Source organism: Hemiscyllium ocellatum, chromosome 28 (genome assembly GCF_020745735.1).
Source record: "Hemiscyllium ocellatum isolate sHemOce1 chromosome 28, sHemOce1.pat.X.cur, whole genome shotgun sequence".
NCBI lineage: Eukaryota > Metazoa > Chordata > Chondrichthyes > Orectolobiformes > Hemiscylliidae > Hemiscyllium > Hemiscyllium ocellatum.
The window spans coordinates 3,993,210-4,019,460 of NC_083428.1; the positions used below are offsets into that span (position 1 = coordinate 3,993,210).

The 26,251-nt window shown below is 45.0% G+C and overlaps 1 protein-coding gene across 1 annotated transcript; it reads right to left on the bottom strand.

Annotated features, from left to right (window-relative positions):
* Nucleotides 1–895: 895 nt before the first annotated feature.
* On the bottom strand, nt 896–26,251 carry LOC132828948 (hepatitis A virus cellular receptor 1-like). The gene is made up of 4 exons (XM_060846170.1): nt 26,148–26,251; nt 15,547–16,101; nt 12,635–12,774; nt 896–3,473 (listed from the first exon to the last, which is right to left on the bottom strand). Exons 1-4 carry the CDS (start codon nt 26,212–26,214, stop codon nt 3,426–3,428), a joined length of 810 nt encoding a protein of 269 aa, XP_060702153.1. The 5' UTR covers nt 26,215–26,251; the 3' UTR covers nt 896–3,425.

Consider the following 26,251-nt stretch of genomic DNA (forward strand, 5'->3'; position numbering starts at 1 on the left):
GACCTGGTGAGTCTCCAATAATTTTATTTTTTGTCAGCACGATAAACATCTGCTGGAGGAATCACTGTCCTTCATTTCCCCAAGGGTGGGGGGCGAGGTGAAGATGGTGTCACCCTACATTTCACCTCCGACCATCTCCACAGGAACATGCTGCTGTACAATATGCAACCCTTAATTCGTCCAGCACATTGTTGACTCTCTTTTTTTATTGGCAGGAGTGTAATGTTTCCACACACTTTACTCAGAAGTAACACTCAATAAAACACAACTTGCAGCTTTAATCCAATTTCTCACTCTTAGATGGGGAGACACTTGCTGTAAGAGATGGGTATTTGGTATGGGGAGCAAAGTCAGGACAGAGGTGAGATTAGAACGGGATTCAAGGTGATGTCCAGCCTGAGGTGGGATGAGCGTGAGATTGTGGAGTGATGGGGTCAGGAACGTGGGAACTGGGATTGGTGTTTGGTTTGGGAAGTGGGTGTGAAAACTGGGGTGGGTGTCTCTGGTGGAGATGATGGAAGGTTGGGTTGGATATCAGCAATAGGATAGTCTTGGAATTCGATTGGGCTGAGAGTGGGATTGGGAAGTGTGAGGATGGTGTTGAAATGGTGAGGGATGGAATGTGGTTAGGTGTTTGAACTAAAATAAACACAAAGGACTACGGATGCTGGAAATGAAACTAAAACAGAATGCTAGAGAAACAGAATTAACATTTTGGGTCCAGTGACTCTTCATCAGAATTTCAGTGCTATGTTTCCATGCAAACCTCAAGCAAGTTGACAAAACCAAGTCAACATAAAATCGGAGTCAAATGGAAAACAGAAAATGGAACTTCTTGTTCCTAAATAATCAGTTCTCAATGAAAAGGAGATAGTGTTTATTGATGAATTATCAGATTTACAAATGGAATCAAGTATATTCTCCCACAGCAAAGAAAAATAAAACTTCCCTCTTTAAAAGAATTACATATTACAATCTCAGAATCTTCAGATAATTGCTGCATTCAGTATTACTGGTGACTTCCTGAAAACAAAAGCTCTTTCCCAAACCAGGAGTCAATGTGGTCTATCCACTCTGCCCTGTTAATTGACCTATCATTTCCATCGAGCTTTTCACAAGCTCAGGATATTCCCAAAGTGCCTCACAGCCAATGAGTCACAAACACCTCAGCTGACGGTAATCATGCCTCAGGCTGATAGTGCATGATGTCCCTCCAGTTGACAACACCTTAAGGTCCATTGTGTTCTGAGCAGACCCATAAATCTACACCTTGTTAAGTGCAGTTAGTGTAACAGGTTGTCAAAAGAATCAGAGAGAGGTGATGGTTACAGAGAAGAGAATAAATTTTGAGGATTTCATTGGAGTGACCGAAAACAGAAATAGGTATGGGACAATACACAACCTCTTACACCAGCTAATAACAAGTTTATTGGAGGTTTCTCCGTTGGTGCAGGATTTACAACCATTTAAGCTCTTACCTACCCCAATTTCCTAATTGGGGAATCTAAAATGTGGGGGGAGGGTTTCCAAATAATGAGTCTCTCCTACTTTAGAGGAATTTCTTTTCTTAGAGGGTCATTCATCTTTGGAATTCTATTCGCCAGAAGCAGTGAAGACTGGGTCATTGAATATATTCAAGGCTGCATTAGTCAGAATTTTGATTTACAAGTGGGGGGAAGGTGAGAAAGCTGAGTTGAGGCCATAACAAGCTCTTACTGAACCCAGGAGCTGGCTTGTGGGGCCAATGGCCTACACAATAAGAACAGGGATGAACAGGAAAATGCCTTTTTGCTTTTGACTGGAGTAAGGAACACCATCATCATCACCGTCATCAAGGGAATGCAGGTATGTGACCCAGTGAGAGTTTACATTGCAGTAGCTGCTTTCCCTACCTCAGTGACACAAACCTTGGGCTGCTTTCCAATGTCATGAGCTGGATCTAAGTATCAGAGTGAGCAAGTTGGTTTTGAAGTTTGTTTTTCAAAACTTGACTGGAAACACTAACACAGATATTCACTAAAGATGCAGAACAATTGTTTCAGTTTAATTCTTTGCCTCAAACGATGTTGCATCCACTAGACTAGTGTTTGCATAATGGGGTGATCTAACAAGTTGTTTAGAGTGAATAACAGAGTTAATAATGTCGCTGATGAGACACTGTTTCCTATAAAGAAGGATTTTCACACTCAGTGGAAATCCAGAATTCCTTTCTCCCCAAACAGCTGCTGAAGGCTGGGAAATGGGAGTGTAATTGAGATGTTCAGAACTGAGGTTGATAGACTCTTATTAGATAAGGATGCTGGTGTTGTACAACTGATGAGCTCAGATATTGATCTTCATCATGATGTAACTGAAAGACTCCTAATGGGGATAATGTGGATTCTTGCCTTTGTCCATTTGAGTCCTGTGAATTAACTTGGGTTGCAAAGTTGTCTATCTGAGGTCAGCAGTGAAATTAAACTCTTCTGGAACACAGTCTCCTTGTCCTTCCCTCTATTTACAGAATGGTGGTTACAGCATTTTTTTTGAATGTTCATTCACAGAGTATGGTTATTGCTAGTTGGACAAACATTTATTGCCCAGATTCAACACATTGCTGTGGGTCTAGAGTCATATATAGGCCAGACCAGGCAAGGGCATTGGATTTCCTTTCCATAATGAACCAGTTGAGTTTTCCCCCTGACAGTCAATAGCAGCTTTGTGGCCACTGCTAGACAGTTACTTGCAAATTGATTATTCAAGTTCCACCATCTGCCATTGACAGGATTTGAACCCAGGTCCATTATCTTGGTCTCCAGATTAATTGTCTAGCGATAGTACCATGACGCTGTTGCCTCTTCTGGGCTATTGTACTAAACTAACCCAGGCACAGTGCTAGCAGCATTCAGCTTTGCACAACAAACCACTGTTGGGGGTCTCTTGGCTGCGCTTTAAGTCTGAATCGAGATTGGGTTCAGGGCAGTTGCCTGAACAGATCCACTGCCCCAGAGATAGCATTCCCATTTATAAACAATAAAGTCACCATTTGGTCAAACATTTTGCCTTAAACTTAAACCTGTTAAGGTTGAAGAAGTGAATTACATCTTCCACACCACCAAGTAGAAAACATTGATACAATGACAACCAAGGCTCATAGCATTACAATGGCCTTGAGAGCTAAATTAGAAGCTGCTGATTATCATTTCCAACAGAAAGTCTACATTCTAAGGCAAGTGTGCAAGCGTTTGTACAGCAGCTAGGTTCGAGTTGGTCAGGCTCTGGGGGTTAAAGGGTTAACTGAAATGATCAGCAGAACAGTAAGTAAATAAGCGAGCAGGCAGGTAAGTGTGAAAACAGCTGACTGGGTGAGTAGCTTTGCCAAAAGCCAAACAAGCGGTGTAACACTTTCCAGAACATTCTCATGCAGTCAAGCGTGCATTTCTGTGTTACTTGGGTGGGTACTGGGCAAATGGAGCATCTTCACCTATGCTGTTCTGAAAGAACAAAAATGGAAATGGGTGTTAAGTATTTCATCTGACAGTCAGACATGCAAAGATCCCCCATGCCCACCTCCATCCACAGGCAAAGTGCCCCCACACCGACCTCCATCTACAGGCAAGGTGCCCCCACACCCACCTCCATCCACAGGCAAGGTGCCCCCACACCGACCTCCATCTACAGGCAAGGTGCCCCCACACCCACCTCCATCCACAGGCAAGGTGCCCCCACACCCACCTCCATCCACAGGCAAGGTGCCCCCTCACCCACCTCCATCCACAGGCAAGGTGCCCCCTCACACACCTCCATCCACAGGCAAAGTGACCCCTCACCCATCTCCATCCATAGGCAAGGTGACCCCTCACCCATCTCCATCCACAGGCAAGGTGCCCCCTCACCCACCTCCATCCACAGGCAAGGTGCCCCCTCACATACCTCCATCCACAGATAAGGTGCCCCCTCACCCATCTCCATCTACAGGCAAAGTGCCCCCACACCCACCTCCATCCACAGGCACGGTGTCCCCTCACCCACCTCCATCCACAGGCAAGGTGCCCCCACTCACCTCCATCCACAGGCAAAGTGCCCCCTCACCCACCTCCAACCAGAGGCAAGGTGCCCCCTCACACACCTCCATCCACAGACAAGGTGCCCCCTCACCCACCTCCATCGACAGACAAGGTATCCCCCACACCCACCTCCATCCACAGGCAGTTGGTGGACAAGGGGCAGTCTCTACCCATCTTCCCCAAAGAGTTCAAGTGGGTGCTCCAACCATATGATGGTCAAAGAGAAGCAGATAAATAGATGTGAACTAACTAGGTAACCCCAGTTTGAGGTTTTGTTATTCAGTCACAGGATGTGGGTGTTGCTAGCTAGGCCCGCACTGATTGCAACATCCCTAATTGCCCAGAGGACAGTTAAGAGCCGAAAAGTGAGGCGCTGGAAAAGTACAGCAGGTCAGGCAGCATCCGAGGAGCAGGAGAGTCGATGTTTCGGGCAAAAGCCCTTCATCAGGCTTAAGCTCGAAATGTCGACTCTCCTGCTCCTCAGATGCTGCCTGACTTGTTGTGCTTTTCCAGCGCCACACTTTCGGACTCTGATCGCCATCAGAGTCCTCACTTTCTCCCAGAGTGTAGTTAAGAGTCGACTGCATTGCTGTGGGTCTGGAGTCACATAGTGACCAAACCAGGTCAGGATGGCAGTTTCCTTCCCTAAAGGACATTCGTTTTTATGATGATCAATATGTTGTGGTTCTGCTCGCTGAGCTGGAAGTTTTTGCTGCAAACGTTTCGTTCCCTGGCTAGGGAACATCATCAGTGCTGTTGGAGCCTCGTGTGAAGCGCTGCTTTGATGTTTCTTCCGGTATTTATATTGGTTTGTTCTTGCCGCTTCCGGGTGTCAGTTTCAGCTGCAGTGATTTGTATGTGGGGTCCAGATTTTAGATGATCAATATCATTAAGCTCTTTATTCCAGATATTTAAGAAAAGAAAATCTATGTTCTATCAAAGAATAGATTCAAACACAGATCTCCAGAATTTCCTGCAGCAATACTATTAGAACATTGTCTCCTCAGTTAAAGACATGAAGGCAGTGGAAGGTGAAGAGTGCTTTGACTTTTCAGTCTCGGGAAGGAATGAGTTAGAGCAAGATGCAAGTCTGTGACTCCATTTCCAATCAGTGAGAAAGCACAGGCTGGCTATTTAGTGCAGTCCAACTGTCAGAAAGGCAAATATCACACACACAAACAAGTTTAGGGATGAGAAATTGGGGATTTGCTACCAGATAATAATCATAGAGTTTCAGAATGAGACAGACAATGATTTTATTCTTGTCACCAGGAAACTAGTGGGAAGAATCTAAAATTAGTAACCAGAAATAAACATTTGTAATAAACCAATCGGAAATCCAGGAAAAGCCAGCCAGCAAGAATGGGAAGCTTTGATCAAGGCAAATTGTTTTGATACATTTATTTGGAAGCTGGCTAAAGAAGGGAGAGAAGAACAAATGTCTGTGCTGAGGAGGTGATGGAGGTGTGGAGGTGGGGATGGAGGATCAGAAAGACCAGCATAGAGCATAAGGACTGAATACCCTGTTTCTGACTATAAATTCTTTGCCAAGTACAAGAGTGGCATAGGAAAAGCTTGCCCAGATACAGCAGCAGAATTCAAATCTTGGAGCCAACATGACTTAATTAATTGCATCATTGTACATGACATTTTCCATCAGGTTTTCTCCTCGAATGTGGGACTCGTATGGAGAAAGAATTGAAAATATTAGCTGTGCATCTGTCAGGACTGAGAGAGGAATGTGGAAATAATTTCTTTGAAAGTTTGCTGTTTGAGCAGGTTGAATTGACCCCATGTTTATCACTGATCTATTTTCCAAAGGGTGCAGTATTAATTTATTCTGATAGGGTGCAGCATTGTCCTAATGGAGAAGAGGTGATATCCCAATGCAACGGCAGCATCTGCCAAAATACAGCTGTATACCATGAGGGGATTGACTGGCAGGAGTGAGCATGACTCCTCCCACGGTCAGAATGCCAAGAGCATCACAAGGAGACACTTTCTCCTATTCCTTGCCGTCTATGAAATCTCCTGGGAACAACAGAGAAAGCTCAAAAAGAGAAACTTCAGATCAGTACCGAGGAATAATCGATCTCAGAAATGCTTCACAAATGAACAAAACCAGCTCAGAGGAGGGTAAAAGATTCAACAAGTCCGGGGCTGTTTCCTCCAGGAAAGAGGAGATGAACTGATGAGGGTCCTTAGAATTACAAATTTAGTTTTTAAAAAATATATCAAGGATGTAGGAGTCCCGAGCTTGGTCAGTGAGGGGGAGGGTGGAGGTGGGAGAGAGGGAATCATAAATAAACAACAAACATCTCTATATCCAGTCAGAAAAATGTCTTTACCAGCAGAGTACCGAGAATGAGGAAGTTGTTGCATTGGGATTGTTTGAGGTGAATAGGATAAAACAGGTTTGTCCAATAGACAACCATGTGACCCATCGGGGGATTCTATGTGACCCACTGGGTGATCCTGTGTGATCTATCGAGGGGTCCTGTGTGATCCACTGGGGGATCCCGTCTGTCCCACTGGGATTTCCTGTGTGACTCCTGTGTGAGTGGTATTGTCTAATCCATTGAGGGATCCTTTGTGATCCACTAAACCATTGCTGAAAATGACAGATGAATGTCACCTGAATATTTTTGAAAGGAGCTGCTGCTCCAACAGGGTCCAGAGAGTTGGGGAGGGGGAGTGATATGGTGGGGACGCGGGAGGTGTGAGGCAGCCTGGTCTAATTTGGAGCCGGCAGGAGTGGGAGATGATTGGCTGAGAGCAGGGAGACTGGGTGGTCACAAAGAGCGGTGATAGCAACTACATCAGCATTGATGACAGCCAGAGGGTTAGACTGGGCTGGAGGAAACAACTGCTTATACCTTCACACAACACAGCTCCCCAGTATCAGCAATCCTCATGAGTATGAGGTGACTGACAGTGAGTATGTGACTGGGTGGGAGGGTGAGTGAGTGTGGGTGGGTGTGACTGGGTGAGTGAGAATGGAGGAGTGGGAGTGAGAGATGAATGAACCTTAATACCAGGAAAGAGTCATTGGGTAGAAAACTATAAAGAATTATAGGGATTAAATGTGGGTGGCATGGTGGCACAGTGGTTAGCACTGCTCCCTCACAGTGCCAGAGACCCAGGTTCAATTCCCGCCTCAGGCGACTGACTGTGTGGAGTTTGCACATTCTCCCTGTGTCTGTGTGGGTTTCCTCCCACAGTCCAAAGATGTGCAGGTCAGGTAAATTGGCCATGCTAACTTGCCCGTCGTGTTAGGTAAGGGGTAAACATATGGGTGGCTTGTGCTTCGGCGGGTCGGTGTGGACTTGTTGGGCCGAAGGGCCTGTTTCCACACTATAAAGTAATCTAAACAGCTGAGGAGAGACAAGGGAAAGATATGATAAAGCACTAAAAGTTTGAGATAAAGTAGAGCTGGAGTAAAGGGTCAGAATAAAGGAATATTGGTTTATAAATAATTTACTGCATGGAAACAGCAGTAATTAGTCTGTGCGTGTGTTTACACCCAACACCTCTCTCCTCTTACCTTTCTTTCTCTCACACTCTCACCCTCTCAACATTGATCTCTTTCTCAATCACCATTGTCTAGCTTCCCTTAAGTGCGTATTGTAGAAATGAGTTGCATCTTCTCACCTCTCTCTTGGTAAAAATGTTGGCCCCGAACTCCCAACTGGATTGGATTGTGACTACCATGGATTTATGAAGCCTAGTTTTGTTCTCATCCACACCGTCTCTATGTCTACCCAATCAAAAGCCTTTGTAATTTTCAATGTCTCTATCAGATTGCCCTCGGCGCACTCTGTCTTTAATGCAGGAAAGAGCTCCTGCCTGCTCAGTGTGTTATCTGATGGGTAAAACCTCAGTTCTGGTGTTATCCCAGTTAGAGTTAACCCTTGATCAAAAGACGTGAGTAACATTTCTCTCAGGTTGATAGGTTTTTGGCAGCCCAGCTAACTATATCCAAGCTCAATGTTCTTTGATATTAATAACATAAGACATATTCCTCTCTTGTGTGCAATGGGAGATTATAGACACTCTTCATAAAGACAGTCCAGAGCTTATTATAGAGTCAAACAGCATCTTTACAACCATCTATAGAAGTCCATAAACAAACATCCGAAAGCCTTCGTCAGCCCCCTGCCTCAAACAAGACACTCCTATTAGTCTAGTTAAAATCAGGAGATAGTATTAGTTCCTGCTATAAAAGACCAATAGCGACCCATCGTCTGTCAAATTAAACAACTTGTAACTGAGCAACCACGTACTTCCAATTTTATAAACAGCACCTTGTGGGAATGGAGCACTTTGCCAGTTCTGAGATGAAATGCTGATTATGCTAATTACCTTCAGTCAGGTGATGTTCTGGCTAAAGAGTTCCCTTAAAGGGGATGTGAGGGCCACGTCACAGCTCAACCCAATGCTACATTGTCATGACAGAAGTTGGAAAAATAAAACCAGGAACAGACCATTCAGCCCTTCTCCACTACTCTCTAGATCACAATTGATCTCTTCTTCCTCAAATCCATTTCTCCACCCATTCCCCAAATCCTTTGATTCCCTCATTGACCAAAAGTCTATCAGCCTCAGTCCAAGGGACATAGGAACAGGAGTAGGCCATGCAGCCTCTCAGTAGTGAGGGTGGCACAATGGCTACCACTGCTGCCTCACAGCACCAGGTCCCTGGGTTCCATTCCAGCCTCTGGCAACTCTCTGTGTGGAGTTTACACATTCTCCCCGTATCTGTGTGGGTTTCCTCTGGTGCTCCAGTTTCCTCCCACAGTCCAAAGATGTGCAGGTTAGGTAAACTAGCCATGCTACATTGCCTATAACATCCAGGGGTGTGCATGCTAAGTGGATTAGCCATGGGGAATGTAGGGTTGCAGGGATCGGGTAAGGGGTTGGGTGTGGATGGGAAACTCTTTGGAGGGTCAGTGTGAACTTGATGGGCTGAATAGCCTGCTTCCACACTGTAGGGATTCTATGTTGAGCTGCCATTCAGTGAGATCATGGCTGATCTGTGGCCTAACTCCAAATCCCTCCAAACCTTTGCTTTACGAAAAAAAATCTATCTCAGGTTTAAAATTAACAAAGGATCCCATATTGATTGCGTCCATTTCTCTACTAGTCTTTGTGTGTAGAAGTGCTTCCTAACATTGCTCCTGAACTAGTTTGGCCCTAACTAGTTTGGCAGCACGATGGTTCAGTGGTTAGCACTGCTGCCTCACAGCACCAAGGTTCCAGGTTCGATTCCAACCTCCGGCAACTGCCTGTGTGGAGTTTACACATTCTCCCTGTGTCTGTGTGGGTTTCCTCTGGGTGCTCTGGTTTCCTCCCACAGTCCAAAGGTGTGCAGGTCAGGTGAATTGGCCATGACAAATTGCCCATAGTGTTAGATGCATTAGTCAGAGGGGAATAAAGGGAGAGGTTCTTTCTGTGGGGTGTGGGGTGTAGAGTGTAGAACACTGGGTCAAAGCTTCAGGATCAGAAGATTGAAACTTGACGTGAGGGGAAAAGTCTTAACTAAGAGGATTGTGAATCTTCGGAATACTCCACTCCAATGGATCTGCAACTGTTGAACACAAGTCTTCAAGCGTTCAAGATAATAACAGCGCAAGATAATAGAAGCCCTTTCAGTGCTTTACACTTTTCTATGCATCCACTGTACATTGTTTTGAAATTACAGAGAATATAGGGCTATTATATTCAATATCAGGATGTTGGGTAGTTAGGAATGCAAAAAGAACCCCTGAAAACAAAAATAAAAGTCCCCACAAATCAAAGCATGACCTCAAGAAAATCCTGAGAAGAGCCTTTGAAAAATTATAAAATATTTTGACTGGATAGTTCATTTCCAAATGTTTCGTCACCATACTAGGGAACATCTTCAGTGAGCCTCTGGATGAAGTCAGGCTTTATGTTACCTAGTATGGTGATGAAATGTCTGAAAATGAACCTTCCAGCTCAGCGAGCAAACCTATATCCAGAACCTCAACTTGAGCTGCTAATCTTCTCAAAATTCACTAATATTTTGACTCATGAAAACACAAATGTACAAATGTAACTTAATGTAAGAGAAGCAAAAGTGGTTCAAGGAAAATGATTTGACTCATTGAATCACTGGGATTTGGAACGCAGCACCTGAGACTGTGGTGGAGGCAGATTCAAACAAGGCTGTCAAAAGGGAATCCCATAGTTATCAGACAAGGAACAGAGTGTAAGGTTACCAGGTGATGATGACAACTGGGCGAGTTGCACGTCTGAAGGGATGTTGCTGTCACAATGGGCCGAATGGCCTCCTTCTGCACAGAAAAGTCTATGATTCTGTGAATTGATGGTCATCTAATTAGATAGCAAAGAGCCTTGTTTGCTTTTCAATTGTGTGTGGGGAACAGCAGGTGCTGTAAAATGGGGCACGTCAGTTGACTTATGGTGGGAGTGCATGTGAGGGAGGGGAGCAATCATTGGAGAGACAGGTCTGTCTGAAACAACCTTTCTAGAAATATGTTCATATACAGGCAGCAACTTGCAGCAGCCCCAGCTGGGAAGGTTGACCACAGCACAAACCGGAAATCTCATCTGGGATCTTCCTTGGCTAGGAGCCCCTTCTAACCCATTGCTGGCCCCACAATGCACCTCAGGCACTCATTTAATTCCTTCGTTTCTGGATCCCAAGTTGGTCTATGGGAAAAGTGCTGTGAAACTTGAAACAGTTCAGAAAAGGTTTACAAGGATATTGCCAGGGTTTGAGGATTTGAGCTATAGGGAGAGGCTGAATTGGCTGGGGCTGGTTTCTCTAGAGCATAGGAAGCTGAGGGTTGACCTTATAGAGGTTTATAAAATCGTGAGGGGCATGGATAGGATAAATATACACAGTCTTTTCTCCAGGGAATCCAGAACTAGAGGACATAGGTTTAGGGTGAGAGGCGAAAGATTTAAAAGGGACCTAAGGGGCAACTTTTTCATGCAGAGGTGGTTACGTGTTTGGAATGAGCTGCCAGAGGAAGTGGTGGAGGCTGGTACAATTACAGCATTTAAAAGGCATCTGGATGGGAATATGAATAGGAAGGGTTTGGAGGGATATGGTCTAAGTGTTGCGCGGCATGGTGGCTCAGTGGTTAGCACCGCTGTCTCACAGCACCTGGGACCCAGGTTGATTCCATCCCCGGGTGACTGTCTGTGTGGAGTTTGCAACGTTCTCCCCGTTTCCTCTGCGTGCTCCGGTTTCCTCCCACAATCCAAAAATCTGCAGGTTAGGATGAATTGGCCATGCTAAATTGCCCGTAGTGTTCAGGGATATCCAAGTTAGGTGCATTAGTCAGGGGAAATGTTGAATAATAGAGATGGGGATAGGTGTGAGTGGGTTTCTTTTTGGAGGGTCGATGTGGACTTGTTGGACCAACCGGCCTGTTTGCACACTGTAGGGATTGTATGGTTCTAAATGGGGCTAGATTAATTTAGGATATCTGGTTAGCATGGATGATTGGACTGAAGGGTCTGATTCCGTGCTGTACATCTCTCAGTATATAAAGAAATAAGGTGAAGCAGTGAACTGCTGAGTCACATGATTCTATAGGAACACACCAGGAAAGGGAGATTAGTGAACATAAGGTCAAATGAACATATTGTGGGTGCCAGAAGTGAAACCAACAGCATCTGGCACAAATCCAACATCAACAAGGGTGTGAGTGCTCAGGTGAAATTGGTATAGGTTGACTCCACTCTTTAAATGGTGAGGCAGGTTCCTTGCAAATATTACATCAGTCAGTTTTTGTCTCAAAATCTAACCCATTTTTATTTTTTGCAAAGATCAGAGATTGACTCATGTTGCCACAGTGGGAGGGATTAGTGAAATAATCCATTTTTAAATTTCTCTCATGAGATGTCAGCGACACTGGCTGGGACAACATTTATTGCCTGTCCCTAGTTGCCCCTTGAGAAGGTGGGAGGTGAGCTGCCTTCCTGAATCACTGCAGTCCATATGCTGTAGGTAGATCTACAATGCCCTTAGGGAGGAAATTCCAGGATTTTGACCCAGTGACGGTGAGGAGGTGGTATTTCCATGTATTTGCTGCCTCAGATGTATTTTGTGACATTTAGTGCGCACACACAAAAATATACACACATGTATGCACATGCAGATACAGACACATGCACGCATACACACACACATGCATGTATATACACATACACACACACAGATACAGACACATGTACATGCACACAGATACAGACATATGCACATAGGCGCACACACACGTAAATACTGATAGATGTACATACACACACATGCAAACACACATGCAGATACAGATACATGCATGTACACACATGCAGATACAGACACATGCATGTATACACACACACTCAGTACATACAGATACATAAACCAAAATTATGTGTACATGCAGAGGTTCATACAGCAGACACACACACACATTATACCCACACCTAGTCTGAGTCTGAGGCACAGGGACATTCAATAACAATAAACTCTACATGCCAGAGACAGATACAAACACAAGAACATACATCGAGATATCTGCACACTAAAATCAATTTGACATACATACCATCGGCAATTCCTGAAGTCGTTTAAACTCCGGTTTCCCTTGCTGCGAATATTTCACTGCAGTAACGAGTAACCCAATGAGTAAAATTGCCACCAGGATTACAATAAGAGCAATCAGGCCAGGGTCTAGGGTATGGTGTCCTGGGGAATAGATGGAATAAAGATGGAACTAAATTACACAGGCAAAACAAAGCAACAGATGGGACACACAGACAGATCGAGTACATGCACACCCACACAGTCATGGGCTCATGACTGGCAAGTAGTGTTTCATGAAAACTATATTGTTATATAAGACCTTTCAGGAACAAAATAAAGAAACAAACATCATGATGATCTGGTGACCATGGTGGCTCAGTCATTAGCAATGTTGACTCACAGCACCAGGGTTCTAGGTTCAATTCCAGTCTCAGACAACTGTCTGTGTGGAGTTTGTACATTCTCCCCGTGTCTGTGTGGGTTTCCTCTCACAGTCCAAAGATATGCAGGTCAGGTGAATTGACCATGTTAAATTGCCCACAATGTTAACATACTTACTTCTCACTTCCTTCATCCATGTTCCTGCAGTTTCCATCATCTATATTCCTATTGCTTTGTTTATTTATACTCCTATGATATAACACTAATTATAACCTGGTAGTAGGTGCATTAGTCAGAGGGAAATGGGTCTGGGTGGGTTACTCTTCGGAGGGTTGGTGTGGACTAGTTGGGCCGAAGGGCCTGTTTCCACACTGTAGAGAATCTAATCTAATCTAAATGTCATGAGTAATTCACAAAGCAATAGTAAATGATGTTGTGAAACTTGAAAGGGTTTAGAAAAGATTTACAAGGATGTTGCCAGGGTTGGAGTGTTTGAGCCTCAGGGAGAGGTTGAATAGACTGTTGTTATTTTCCTTGGAGTCTTAGAGGCTGAGGGGTGACATTATAGAGGGTTATAAAACCATGAGGTCGTAGATAGGTTAAATAGACAAGGTCTTTTCCCGAAAGTGGGGGAATCCAAAACCAGAGGGCATAGGGTTAAGATGAGAGGGGAAAGATATAAAGGGAGGAAAGGGGCAACTTTTTCACATAGAGCATGGTATGTGTATGGAATGAGCTGCCTGAGGAGGTGGTGGAAGCTGGTATAATTACAATATTTCATCTGGATGGGTATATGAATAGATATCTGGTCGGCATAAAAGAGATGGAGCAAAGGAACCGTTCCCATGCTGTACAGCTCAATGACTCTATGGTTTTATAACAGTGAGTTGACAGTTCAGTCACATTCATTACTAATCACTCATTCCTGAAGAAGGGTCTTATTGGACTCAAAATCTTAACTCTGTTTCTGTCTCAACAAGTGCTGCCAGACCTGCTGAGTTCTCTCTGGGTTTGTTTCAATTAATCACTGGGACCAGACATTCTGGGGAGTAACAATCTCTCATAGATTGCCAAACTGATCCCTCCATGTTTCTGAGAGGAGACTCCTGCATGGGGCTCCATGAGAATTTGGAGCCGGCCATACTTCCATTCTGACAGTTTTCACATAGTGTACATCTTCTGGAGAAAGGCAAACGCGACCCCCTTTATACACAGGCAGTGTGTATTCTGCAATGTGACCCTCGCAAACGCGCCCCTCTTTATACACAGGCAGTGTGTATTCTGCAATGTGACCCTCGCAAACGCGGCCCCCTTTAGACACAAGCAGTGTGTCTTCTGCAATGTGACCCCCGCAAACGCGGCCCCCTTTAGACACAAGCAGTGTGTCTTCTGCAATGTGACCCCCGCAAACCTGGCCCCCTTTAGACACAAGCAGTCTCATATTCTGCAATTTGAACGTGCTGATAGTCAGCTTTTGTCAAAAGGTAAATACACAAGATAAATGTAGAGGGGTCTCATGGTGTAGCAGTATTGTCCCTTCCTTTGGGGTTGGGTCCTGGGAGTTGTAAGGTGTATGGGGAAGTATGGAGGTGCGTAAGGTAAGCTTGGCGCCTGTTTATTAGCTACTCAACACTTAGCCAAGATACTTAATAGTCTAATGTTGCCTGAGTAACTATTTTACTTGAATTCATGGGGACCTTCTGAACTATTTGATTAAAATCGAGTTTTCATTTTAGAGGGTTTTAGGTGGAGAGAAATTGTCAGGAGGGAAGTTGAATTTCCCTGGAAGTTCCTTTGGCAAGGTCCCCACATACATCTATCTATTCTGGGACAGGGTTCCTACATACGCCTATCCATCCTGGGACAGCAAATCTGACCAGCTGAAAATCTGCCCTTCTTCAACTGAAGAATTTATGTTAGATTCAAAACATCAACTTTTGTTTCTTTTCTCTCCACAGATACTGAATTTCTTCAGCACTGTATTTTTATTCAGGTTTCCAGTTGCTGTAGGATTTTGCCCTTTCTTTGCGATCAGGTTCAAATCCTATATCCAGTGTTGGTGCCCACACGTATCCAGTGAGGACCAGGCCTTGGACTGGTGCAGAGGTGAGTCACTGAGTTAACTTCTGGTGTGAAGCATCTTAATTATTGAAATTGGCAAAAATCATCAGAACTGTACACTTTAAAGCAGTGTAGACTGAGGAGAGGTCTGAGTTGGTGTTGAGGAAGGGAACAGCTTATGTTCAATTGATAGCTCTATTTAAACAGGTTAAAGAGGGTCTGCTTAAGTTGTGATACATACATGAGGTAGTAGAGAAGAGAGAAAGGTTTGTCCATGGACTGAGATGACGTAAGAGAGAAAAATACTTGGCTGGGCTTGCTGCTACATGAATTAATGTTAATCAATTTCTTCACATTTGGAAATCCTTCCATCACTGTTTACGTTCAAACATAGGAGTTAGCAGCAAGAAAAGGCGTCTGCACACTCCATAGCGGAAAGAAAATCAGGGCCAATGTTGCATTGATTGGCGTTGAGAGAGTTCAATTACTAACCTGTGGAATTCACAATGACAGTGGAGGTCCCCACTGTGCTTGCACTGGGGCCTTGAGTCGATAGAGAGGGAGAGGTGGCAATGCTGGTCTGACTGTCGACAGTCTTCGGGGTGCGAGTTCCATTCAATGTCACCACAGTGTTGTCTGCAACTGTGGTCATACTTTCTGATCCATTGAGTGGAGCAGCTGTTGTTACAGTGGGCACTCTTGTTGAGTTGGTGGTGGTTGCAGTAGGCAGTCCTGTTGAGTTGGTGGTGGTTGCAGTAGGCAGTCCCGTTGAGTTGGTGGTGGTTGCAGTAGGCAGTCCCGTTGAGTTGGTGGAGGTTGCAGTAGGCAGTCCCGTTGAGTTGGTGGTGGTTGCAGTAGGCAGTCCCGTTGAGTTGGTGGTGGTTGCATTAGGCAGTCCCGTTGAATTGGCTGGTGTAACGTGAGGCACCTCTGTTAAGTTGGTGGTTGATGCCACACTGGGTGCTTGTGTTATGCTGCTGCTTGTTGCAACAGTGGTCAAGGACCTGCTCTCTACTGTGGTTGATTGAGCTGGAGGGGGAGTAGAACCTGAGGAAATAAAACCAAAGTAAGTCTCAATAAGTCCCCAATTCATCAAAGGGGTGCTAGCCACCAAAACAAGGCATACCCGTTACCAGAAGCAGCAGATGTGGAGTGATGATAACCCGGCATTCACACACGTTCAGAAAGTCAGGAAAACATCCCATGGTGCATCACTGGTATGTTCTCAAACAAAATTTGACACCAAATGTGGAAAATATTAGCAGAATTGGCCAAAAGATTCGTCATAAATAGGTCTCTTAACAGAGGAGAGTGAAGCAGTGAGATTTAAGAAATCCAGCAGCCAATTCTCACTTAGCAACTGTTTCGCTCACTGTCATCTTTATATTGAATTAAGCAGCAAAAGACTTTCAAAGACTGAAGGATGTTATTGTAAATTTATAATTTAGTGCACACATCAGTTTCCATCTTTTTCTTTCCAAATGACAGGGGATGATTAGGGAAGAAGTTAGATTGTTTCTGTTTTAAATCAACTCATCACTGGATTTAAAAGTAATCCAATTAACAAATCACAAATACCAGGGGCAGTGTAACATGAACAAAATCCAAACAAGGGGAGGCAGTAAAGCAGCGGATTAAATCAAAATGGATTTGATGGGAAATATAATGGACCCAGCCTCCTTGGTGCCCTGCCTCTACTCAAATACTTCAAGTTTACCAGTGAGCACCACATGCTCTCTCTCCAAGGATACCCTGACATGAACCTAACCAGAAAAGATGGAGTGTTTTTCCTTTTGGTTTAGACAGCTTGAAACCTGTATAATTGGCCATATCACCACTCTGGTTAAACTGAAGAATTGTCATGATCCGTGCAGGAAGTGGCTGTTGAGGTAACATCCTGGAGCAGGGTTTGTTATGAGAAGATCAGTGTAAGAATGAGACTAGATTGGAACTGTCGTGGCCCTCCAGTCTCCCTCAGAGTCTTTAATCCAGAATGTCTTGATTTGTTCAATCAACTTCTAGATATTTTTATCAACTGCTCAGGTTTGTTATGGAGGCAGCGTGTCTTCTGGACAGCTTGGTTTCTTTCTATTCCATCCTGCAATGCCAGTACACACCTATAAATAATTTTTATTACTAGCTAAATCACCAGTGTTTCTCACTGAAAGAACAATGCATAAGTCAGAATTCAGCTGTTTCATACTTTCTAATGAACATACTCAGGGATATTGGAGTCGAGAGTGTGGTGCTGGAAAAACAGAGCAGGCCAGGCGGCATCCGCGGAGCAGGAGAGTCAATGTTTCATCAAGGCTTTTGCAGCATCACACTCTCGACTCCAATCTCCAGCATCTGCAGTCCTCCCTTTCGTCAATGCACAGGGATACTGTAATGCACCTCTGGTGCCGGTGAGACTCAAACCCAGCCCTCCTGGTCCAGAGGCAGGACACACAAGTCCCCTTTTGAAAGCACTGTGTGCGGTTTGTATGTGTTTCTCAATCATAAGACAGGTTGTACAACACAGTGTGAGTCAACTGGGCGGTGACATTTAACTTGAGGGTTACCAAGCCTCAGGAGAGAAGGTGGGACCTTTGTGGTGACCTCAGCGGGTGTGAGAATTGAACCTGCACTGTTGGTGTCCTTTGCAGTAAGCCAGCTAGCTGAGCAAATCTACCCCCCACCCTTCGCTGACCCTGATTCAACTCTTTACTTCTTCACCTAATATCCACCACCAATAAATCCCCCTCCCCACCAAGTTCTCAACTGAAACTCCGGTTCAAGATTCAGTAACTGAGTTCCATCAGATGCTGTGGTGGGATTTGAACTCAAACATCAAAACATTAGTCTGGGGCTCGAGGATATTACTTGAGTGATATCATTACACCACTCTTGACCCCAGCGTTCAGCTCTTATTTTTTTCTGCTTTTATATCCAGAGTGCTCTTACATACAGGTCTTCAAAGACCGCAATATCCCCCTAGACGTGATCGACGATGCCCTCCACCGCATCTCTTCCACTTCCCGCTCCTCCGCCCTTGAGCCCCGCCCCTCCAATCGCCAACAGGACAGAACCCCACTGGTTCTCACCTACCACCCCACCAACCTCCGTATACAACGTATCAGCCGTCGTCATTTCCGCCAACTCCAAACGGACCCCACCACCAGAGATATATTTCCCTCCCCTCCCCTATCAGCGTTCCGAAAAGACCACTCCCTCTGTGACTCCCTCGTCAGGTCCACACCCCCCACCAATCCAACCTCCACTCCCGGCACCTTCCCCTGCAACCGCAAGAATTGCAAAACTTGTGTCCACACCCCCACCCTCACTTCCCTCCAAGGCCCCAAGGGATCCTTCCATATCCGCCACAAATTCACCTGCACCTCCACACACATCATTTACTGCATCCGCTGCACCCGATGTGGCATCCTCTATAATGGGGAGATAGACCGCCTACTTGCAGAACGTTTCAGAGAACACCTATGGGACACCCTGACCAACCAACCCAACCACCCCGTGGCTCAACACTTCAATTCCCTCTCCCACTCCGCCAAGGACATGCAGGTCCTTGGACTCCTCCATCGCCAAACCATAACAACATGACGGCTGGAGGAAGAGCACCTCATCTTCCGCCTGGGAACCCTCCAACCACAAGGGATGAACTCCGATTTCTCCAGTTTCCCCATTTCCCCTCCCCCCACCTTGTCTCAGTCAAATCCCTCGAACTCAGCACCACCCTCCTAACCTGCAATCTTCTTCCTGACCTCTCCGCCCCCACCCCCACTCCAGCCTATCACCCTCACCTTAACCTCCTTCCACCTATCGCATTTCCAACGCCCCTCCCCCAAGTCCCTCCTCCCTACCTTTTATCTTAGCCTGCTGGACACACTTTCCTCATTCCTGAAGAAGGGCACATGCCCGAAACGTCGACTCTCCTGCTCCTTGGATGCTGCCGGACCTGCTGCACTTTTCCAGCAACACATTATCTGCTCTTACACACAACTGAATGTTTTTCCTCTCCATCACCAAATTGCCCGTGGATTTTTTTTCACATCTATTAACCATTGGCCATGATAAATTGCCCATAGTGCTTGGTGCATTAGTCAGAGGAAAATGGGTCTGGGTGGGTTACTCTTCGGCGGGTCGGTGTGGACTGGTAGGGCCGAAGGGCCTGTTTCCTCACTGTAGGGAATTTAATCTAATCTAATCGCAATCAATAAATCACTTGTGTTTTTCAAATGATTAATTTACATACAACGCCCATCAAGGGGGATTGCAACACATCACAGGTGAGGGAGAGGTGGGGGTGAGATTAAATCAGAATGAGTTGGAAGGGGAGATAGAGTACTCCCCCCCTGCAGTGTCCATCTCTCTCACTAGAGACTGGGGTATTGGTGAACACCATGTGCTCCCTCTCCAAGGACAAACAGGGGCAGAGAGTCAGCAGCTATGATCCTCTCCACAGCTCACTGCCCGGACCTGCTAATGGCCAACCTGGCCAGTTCCAGGGGCTGACCCATAGAAGATCTTCTGACTTGCTCACACCCTTCCACATCAAATCCCCAAGGATCAGGAGCATGTGGCTGAAGTATAATCAAATGCACTGCAAAAGATTTTTCAAGTAAGTCAAAAGGTTGTGCAATCGCCCACAAGAACTCAACGCTTAAATACAAAGTCCATTGAACACTATCTGTTCCCAATTAACTCTGGAACTGATGTTTGTTGGAGTCTTAAAGGGACATATATTTCTAACTTTAACAGCAGGATTCGACAGACACTAATCTGACAATGCTGTGTTTCCACATTCTGTTAAAGTATAGACATTGGTCCTGGAGATCTGGAAGAACTCCCCACTGCTCGATTCTCACTCGAAGGTTAAAGGTCATCATTACTATAATAAAACAAAGTACAGATGCTGGAGATCTAAAACAAAAACAGAAATTGCTGGAGAAACTCAACTGGTCTGGCAATATATGTGGAGAGAAATAGAGATAACAGTTGTGAAGACGTGTCCCTGAACCTGAAACATTAACTCTGGTTTCCTCTTCCACAGATGCTGCCAGACTTGTTGAGTTTCTCCAGCACTTTCTACTTTCATTTCATTATTACTGTTCTGTAAAGTCTCCAACATGCAATTTAACTGGTTGCATGCAAACCTATTAAATTCTGACAGGATGACACCATGTTAAATGCAGGAAGGATATTCCTGATGTGGAGCCACTGGCCAGAGATATGGGTTAAGCCATGTTGGACTGAGATGAGGAGAAATGTCTTCACCCAGAGACTGGGGAGCCGGGGGAATTCCCTACCACAGAAAGTGGGTGATGCCAAACCATTGAATGTTTTTGGGAAGGAGTTACACATAGTTCTTAGGATTAAAGAGACCAAAGGGCATGGGTAGACAGTGAGAACAAGGGACTGAGCTGATGGTCAGTTGTGATCATAATGAACAGTGGAGCAGGTTCAAAGAGATAAATGGCCTATTTCTACTCCTATATTCTATGTTTTTCTATCTGCAGGTGTTGCCAGATGTGCTGGAAAATTCCATGTTAACATATGTACAAAAGCAGAAATCACACAACACCACGTTGCAGTCCAACAGGTTTATTTGAAATCACAAGCTTACAGAGTGCCGACATCACCTGATAAAGCAGCACTGCTTCAAAAGCCTGTGATTTCAAATAAACCTGTTGGACTGTAACCTATTGTGTGATTTCTAATCTTGTCCACCCCAGTCCAACACCGGCTCCTCTACATCACAATATACAAACAAGAAGGTGTAGGCCACTTGACCCTTCAAGGAAAAAGTGAGGTCTGCAGATGCTGGAGATCAGAGCTGAAAATGTGTTGCTGGAAAAGCGCAGCAGGTCAGGCAGCATCCAAGGAACAGGAAATTCGACGTTTTGGGCACAAGCCCTTCATCAGGAATGAAGGGCTTGTGCCTGAAACGTCAAATTTCCTGTTCCTTGGATGCTGCCTGACCTGCTGCGCTTTTCCAGCAACACATTTTCAGACTGGAGCCTTCAAACCTGGTTGCCCATTCAATTTGATCATGACTGATCTGATTTTAATCTCAAATCCATGTTCCCGCCTGCCTCCGATAACCTTTCACTCCTTATTTGCTTTGTATGTGGAATGAGCTGCCAGAAGAAGTTGTGAATGCAGGTACAGTTACAATATTTAAAAGACATTTGGATGTACAGAATAGGAAGGGTTTAGAGGGATATGAGCTATATGCAGGCAGCTGGTTCGAGTTTAATTTGGAAACATGGTTGGCATGGACCAATTGTACTGAAGGGTCTGTTTCCTTGCTGTATGACTCTATGATGATGACACTAAGAATTAATAAACCTCTAACTTAAAAAAAATTCAAAGACTCATGACAATCTGAGACAAGAGACGTCTGTTAAATCAGTGACCGCCCCCCACCCCAATTTTTAATCAGTTACCCTTATACAAGAATCTTCCACAAGGGGAAATATTCTTTCCCGGTCAAGATCCCTCTGGATCATGTATTTTTCAAACAAGTCACCTCTGACTTTTCTAAACACCAGGAGATACAGGCCCTGACCTGTCCAATCGTTCCTCATTATCCAGTCCAGGTATTAGTCTGGGAAACCTTCTCTGAAATATTTCCAACATCATTACATACTGCCTTAAAGGAGCTGACCAATACCCTGCACAAAACTGAACTTATTATTTGGTTAAGGGACTTTAGAGTTTAAATCTTTAATTAAACATAAGACTCAATTGTTTAAATAATTAAAATTTCCCTTCAATTTGTGAGATTGTGCCATTCACTACAACCTGTTTCATGTTCCAACAGCAACTCACTTTGAGGAAAAACGTTATTAACTGTGAAAAATTTTGGAAAGTCTTTAGGTCATCAGGGTGTAATCAAGGGGCAATGTTTTGCTGCTTATTTGTAATGCATCCTGAACAGACTGTTAAACCACAGCAAGAGCAGATAGACTGGACAAACATGATTGTGACCTCCACAGGATGCTTTTCTTTCGCTTTATTATGCACAGGGCCAACCACTCCATTACCTGAGGCATTGTCTCAGAAGAAAAAATGAAATAGATTGATTCCTGAGATGATCATAGAGTCATAGACATGTACAGCACGGAAACAGACCCTTCGGTCCAACTCATCCATGCTGACCAGATATCCTAACTCGATCTAGTCCCACCTGCCAACACCCGGCCCATATCCCTCCAAACCCTTCCTATTCATATACCCATCCAAATGCCTCTTAAATGTTGCAATTGTACCAGCCTCTACCACTTCCTCTGGCAGCTCATTCCATACACATACCACTCTCTGCCTGAAAGAGTTGCCCCTTAGGTCTCTTTTATATCTTTCCCCTCTCACCCTAAACCTATGCCCTCTAGTTCTGGACTCCCCGATCCCAGGAAAAGACTTTGTCTATGTATCCTATCCATGTCCCTCATGATTTAATAAACCTCTAAGGTCATCCCTCAGCCTCCGATGCTGCAGGGAAAACAGCCCTACCCTATTCAAACTCCCTCAATGGTTCAAACCCTCCAACCCTGGCAACATCTTTGTAAATCTTTTCTGAACTCTTTCAAGTTTCACAACATCTGTCCAATAGGAAGGAGACCAGAATTGCATGCAATATTCCAAAAGTGGCCTAACCAATATCGTGTACAGCTGCAACATGACCTCCCAACTCCTGTACTCAATACTCTGACCAATAAAGGAAAGCATACCAAACACCTACTTCACTATCCTACCTACCTGCGACTCCATTTTCAACGGGCTATGAACCTGCACTCCAAGGTCTCTTTGTTCAGCAACATTCCCTAGCACCTTACCATTAAGTGTATAAGTCCTGCTAAGATATGCTTTCCCAAAATGCAGCATCTCACATTTATCTAAATTAAACGCCATCTGCCACTCCTCAGTCCATTGGCCCATCTGATCAAGATCCTGTTGGAATCTGAGGTAACCTTTTTCGCTGTCCACTATACCTCCAATTTTGGTGTCATCTGCAAACTTACTGTACCTCTTATGCTCATATCCAAATCATTTATATAAATGATGAAAAGTAGAGGACCCAGCACCGATCCTTGTGGCACTCCACTGGTCATAGGCCTCCAGTCTGAAAACCAACCCTCCACCACCACCCTCTGTCTTCTACCTTTGAGCCAGTTCTGTATCCAAATGGTGCGCTCTCCCTGTATTCCTTGAGATCTAACCTTGCTAATCAGTCTCCCATGGGGAACTTTGTCAAATGCTTTACTGAAGTCCATATAGATCACACTTACCGCTCCCCCTCATCACTCCTCTTTGTTACTTCAATAAACTCAATCAAGTTTTGAGACATGACTTCCCACACACAAAGCCATGTTGACTATCCCTAATCAGTCCTTGCCTTTCCAAATACATGCAATGTGGCTAATTCCCAACTGGAGCTGTGAGGCAGCAGTGCTAACCACTGAGCCACCGTGCCACCCATGAGTTCCACCGTCTGCCATGACAGGATTTAAACTGATGTCCCCAGAACACTTGTATAGCAATAACGCCATTAGGCTTTCACCTCCCCACAGTCCCTGGAGTGGGGGAGTCCAGAACTAGAGAGTATAGGTTAAGTTGAGAGGGGAAAGATTTCAGAGGGAGCTAAGGGGCAACATTTTCACACAGAGGGTGGGGCATGTATGGAATGGGCTGCTAGAGGAAGTGGTGGAGGCTGGTATAATTATAACACTTAAAAGGATGGGTACGTGAATAGGAAGGGTTTAGAGGGATAAGAGCCAAGTGTTGGCAAGGGCAGGACTCAGTAAGGTGGAGACTGACAGCTTTGTAATTATTTTTAATTAACCTTTATAGACACGCTACAATACATTCAGGGTAGGAGGAGATGAACTTGGGCTCAGAGATAGGGCCACTACTGTTTTGTGATTGCATTTAAGCATAGAGTGCTGAATTACATATCCAGTAACATTACCCCAACACCACTGCCTCCCCTAGTGCCAGATATAATGGAATCCTATAGAATGAGAACCTTTGCAATGCAGTCTCATATAACGTAAACCTACATAATGTAACCCTATACAATGTAATCCCATAGATTGTACATCAATGAAAATTGGTGGGTGGCACAGTGGTTAGCACTGCTGCCTCACAGCGCCAGAGACCTGGGTTCAATTCCTGCCTCAAGCGACTGACTGTGTGGAGTTTGCACGTTCTCCCCGTGTCTGCGTGGGTTTCCTCCGGGTGCTCCGGTTTCCTCCCACAGTCCAAAGATGTGCAGGTCAGGTGAATTGGTCATGCTAAATTGCCCGTAGTGTTAGGTATCGAGTAAATATAGGGGTTTTGGTGGGTCAGTGTGGACTTGTTGGGCCGAAGGGCCTGTTTCCACACTGTAAGTAATCTAATCTAATCTAAAAAATATAAACTTATAGAGTGTAATCCTATATAGTTTTCCGAGACTTCATTCCAGGCTTCTTAATAAAAACATTAAGCTTTAATTCTGGGAGTTGCCAGGAAGACCCCAGGTCTAGAACATTAACACCGAGTAAAAAGTAAGGTCTGCAGATACTGGAGATCAGAGCTGAAAATGTGTTGCTGGTTAAAGCGCAGCAGGTCAGGCAGCATCCAAGGAACAGGAAATTCGACGTTTCGGGCCAGAGCCCTTCATCAGGAATGAGGAGAATGTGCCAGGCAGGCTCAGATAAAAGGTAGGGAGGAGGGACTTGGGGGAGGGGCGATGGAGATGTGATAGGTGGAAGGAGGTCAAGGTGAGGGTGATAGGTTGGAGTGGGGTGGGGGCGGAGAGGTCAGGAAGAAGATTGCAGGTTAGGAGGGCAGTGCTGAGTTGAGGGAATCGACTGAGACAAGGTGGGGGGAGGGGAAATGAGGAAACTGGAGAAATCTGAGTTCATTCCTTGTGGTTGGAGGGTTCCCAGGCGGAAGATGAGGCGCTCCTCCTCCAGCCGTCGTGTTGTTATGTTTTGCCGATGGAGGAGTCCAAGGACCTGCATGTCCTCGGTGGAGTGGGAGGGAGAGTTAAAGTGTTGAGCCACGGGGTGGTTGGGTTGGTTGGTCCGGGCGTCCCAGAGGTGTTCTCTGAAGCGTTCCGCAAGTAGGCGGCCCGTCTCCCCAATATAGAGGAGGCCACATCGGGTGCAGCGGATGCAATAGATGATGTAGATGCAATAGATGATAGAACATTAACACCACCTTTTCACTCATTTTTAAAAACACATCCTGATGCTCTGATGTTAGACCGCGATAACAACCCCTTTACAATGGCCACCTTCAAGAAGACATTGTCCCTGGTGCAGCCGTCCCTCTGAGGGGCAGACCAGAGCTGGAAAAACCTCAGAGAACAAGGACTCCAGCAAAACCTCTTGGTCTGGATGCTAACCACTGAACACAGGCGTTACAGCAGAAAACTTCCTCGAGCAATCCTGAGATCACCTGAAGTGATCGCCATTGTAGATAATAAAATGAAGGGCTTATGCTCGAAACGTCGAATTCTCTATTCCTGAGATGCTGCCTGGCCTGCTGTGCTTTGACCAGCAACACATTTGCGATTGTAGATAATAAGTTACCCAGGACTGGAATCTAATCAAGGGGTTTGGGGTGGTTTGTATACAGAGTAACAAATACCCAGGAGTGAGTTACAGACTGGAATCTCTCTCTCCAGGGAAGTTCGTTGCTGTACAGTTCAGACCTGGTTCAGTGAAGTTTGATGATAATTAACAAGAAACGGGAATGAATTCCGCAGTCAGGAGGGAATCAGGGTTCGTTCATCGCGAAGTGGTTATTTCCTGCTCGGGGAACGCTCCAGGGAGTGATGTGAAAGTGAAGAAATATATTTGTAAATGATTACAAGGTGCAACAGTGGACAAAGTTCGCGAGCAGTTTTGACTCTAGTTCTGCTGAAAACTTTTAAAACTCTTTATCAAGCTGCAGAAATGTTGACTGAAAAGAAATCTGCCCGTCACCTGTTTGACACGTCAACAAAATGCTTCCTTAAAAGTTTCTTCAAAAGCTTCGTTAAAAGTTTTGAACGAATACCAATTAAACTCAACACACAAACACAACCAAAACCACGTAACATCACTCACTCTGTGTACAGGCGAGGCCAATACAGAGACAAATATAAAAGATTTCTTCTAATCTTGGTGCCATCATCTTCCAGGTAACTTCTCCGTCTCACTGCTCACATTAA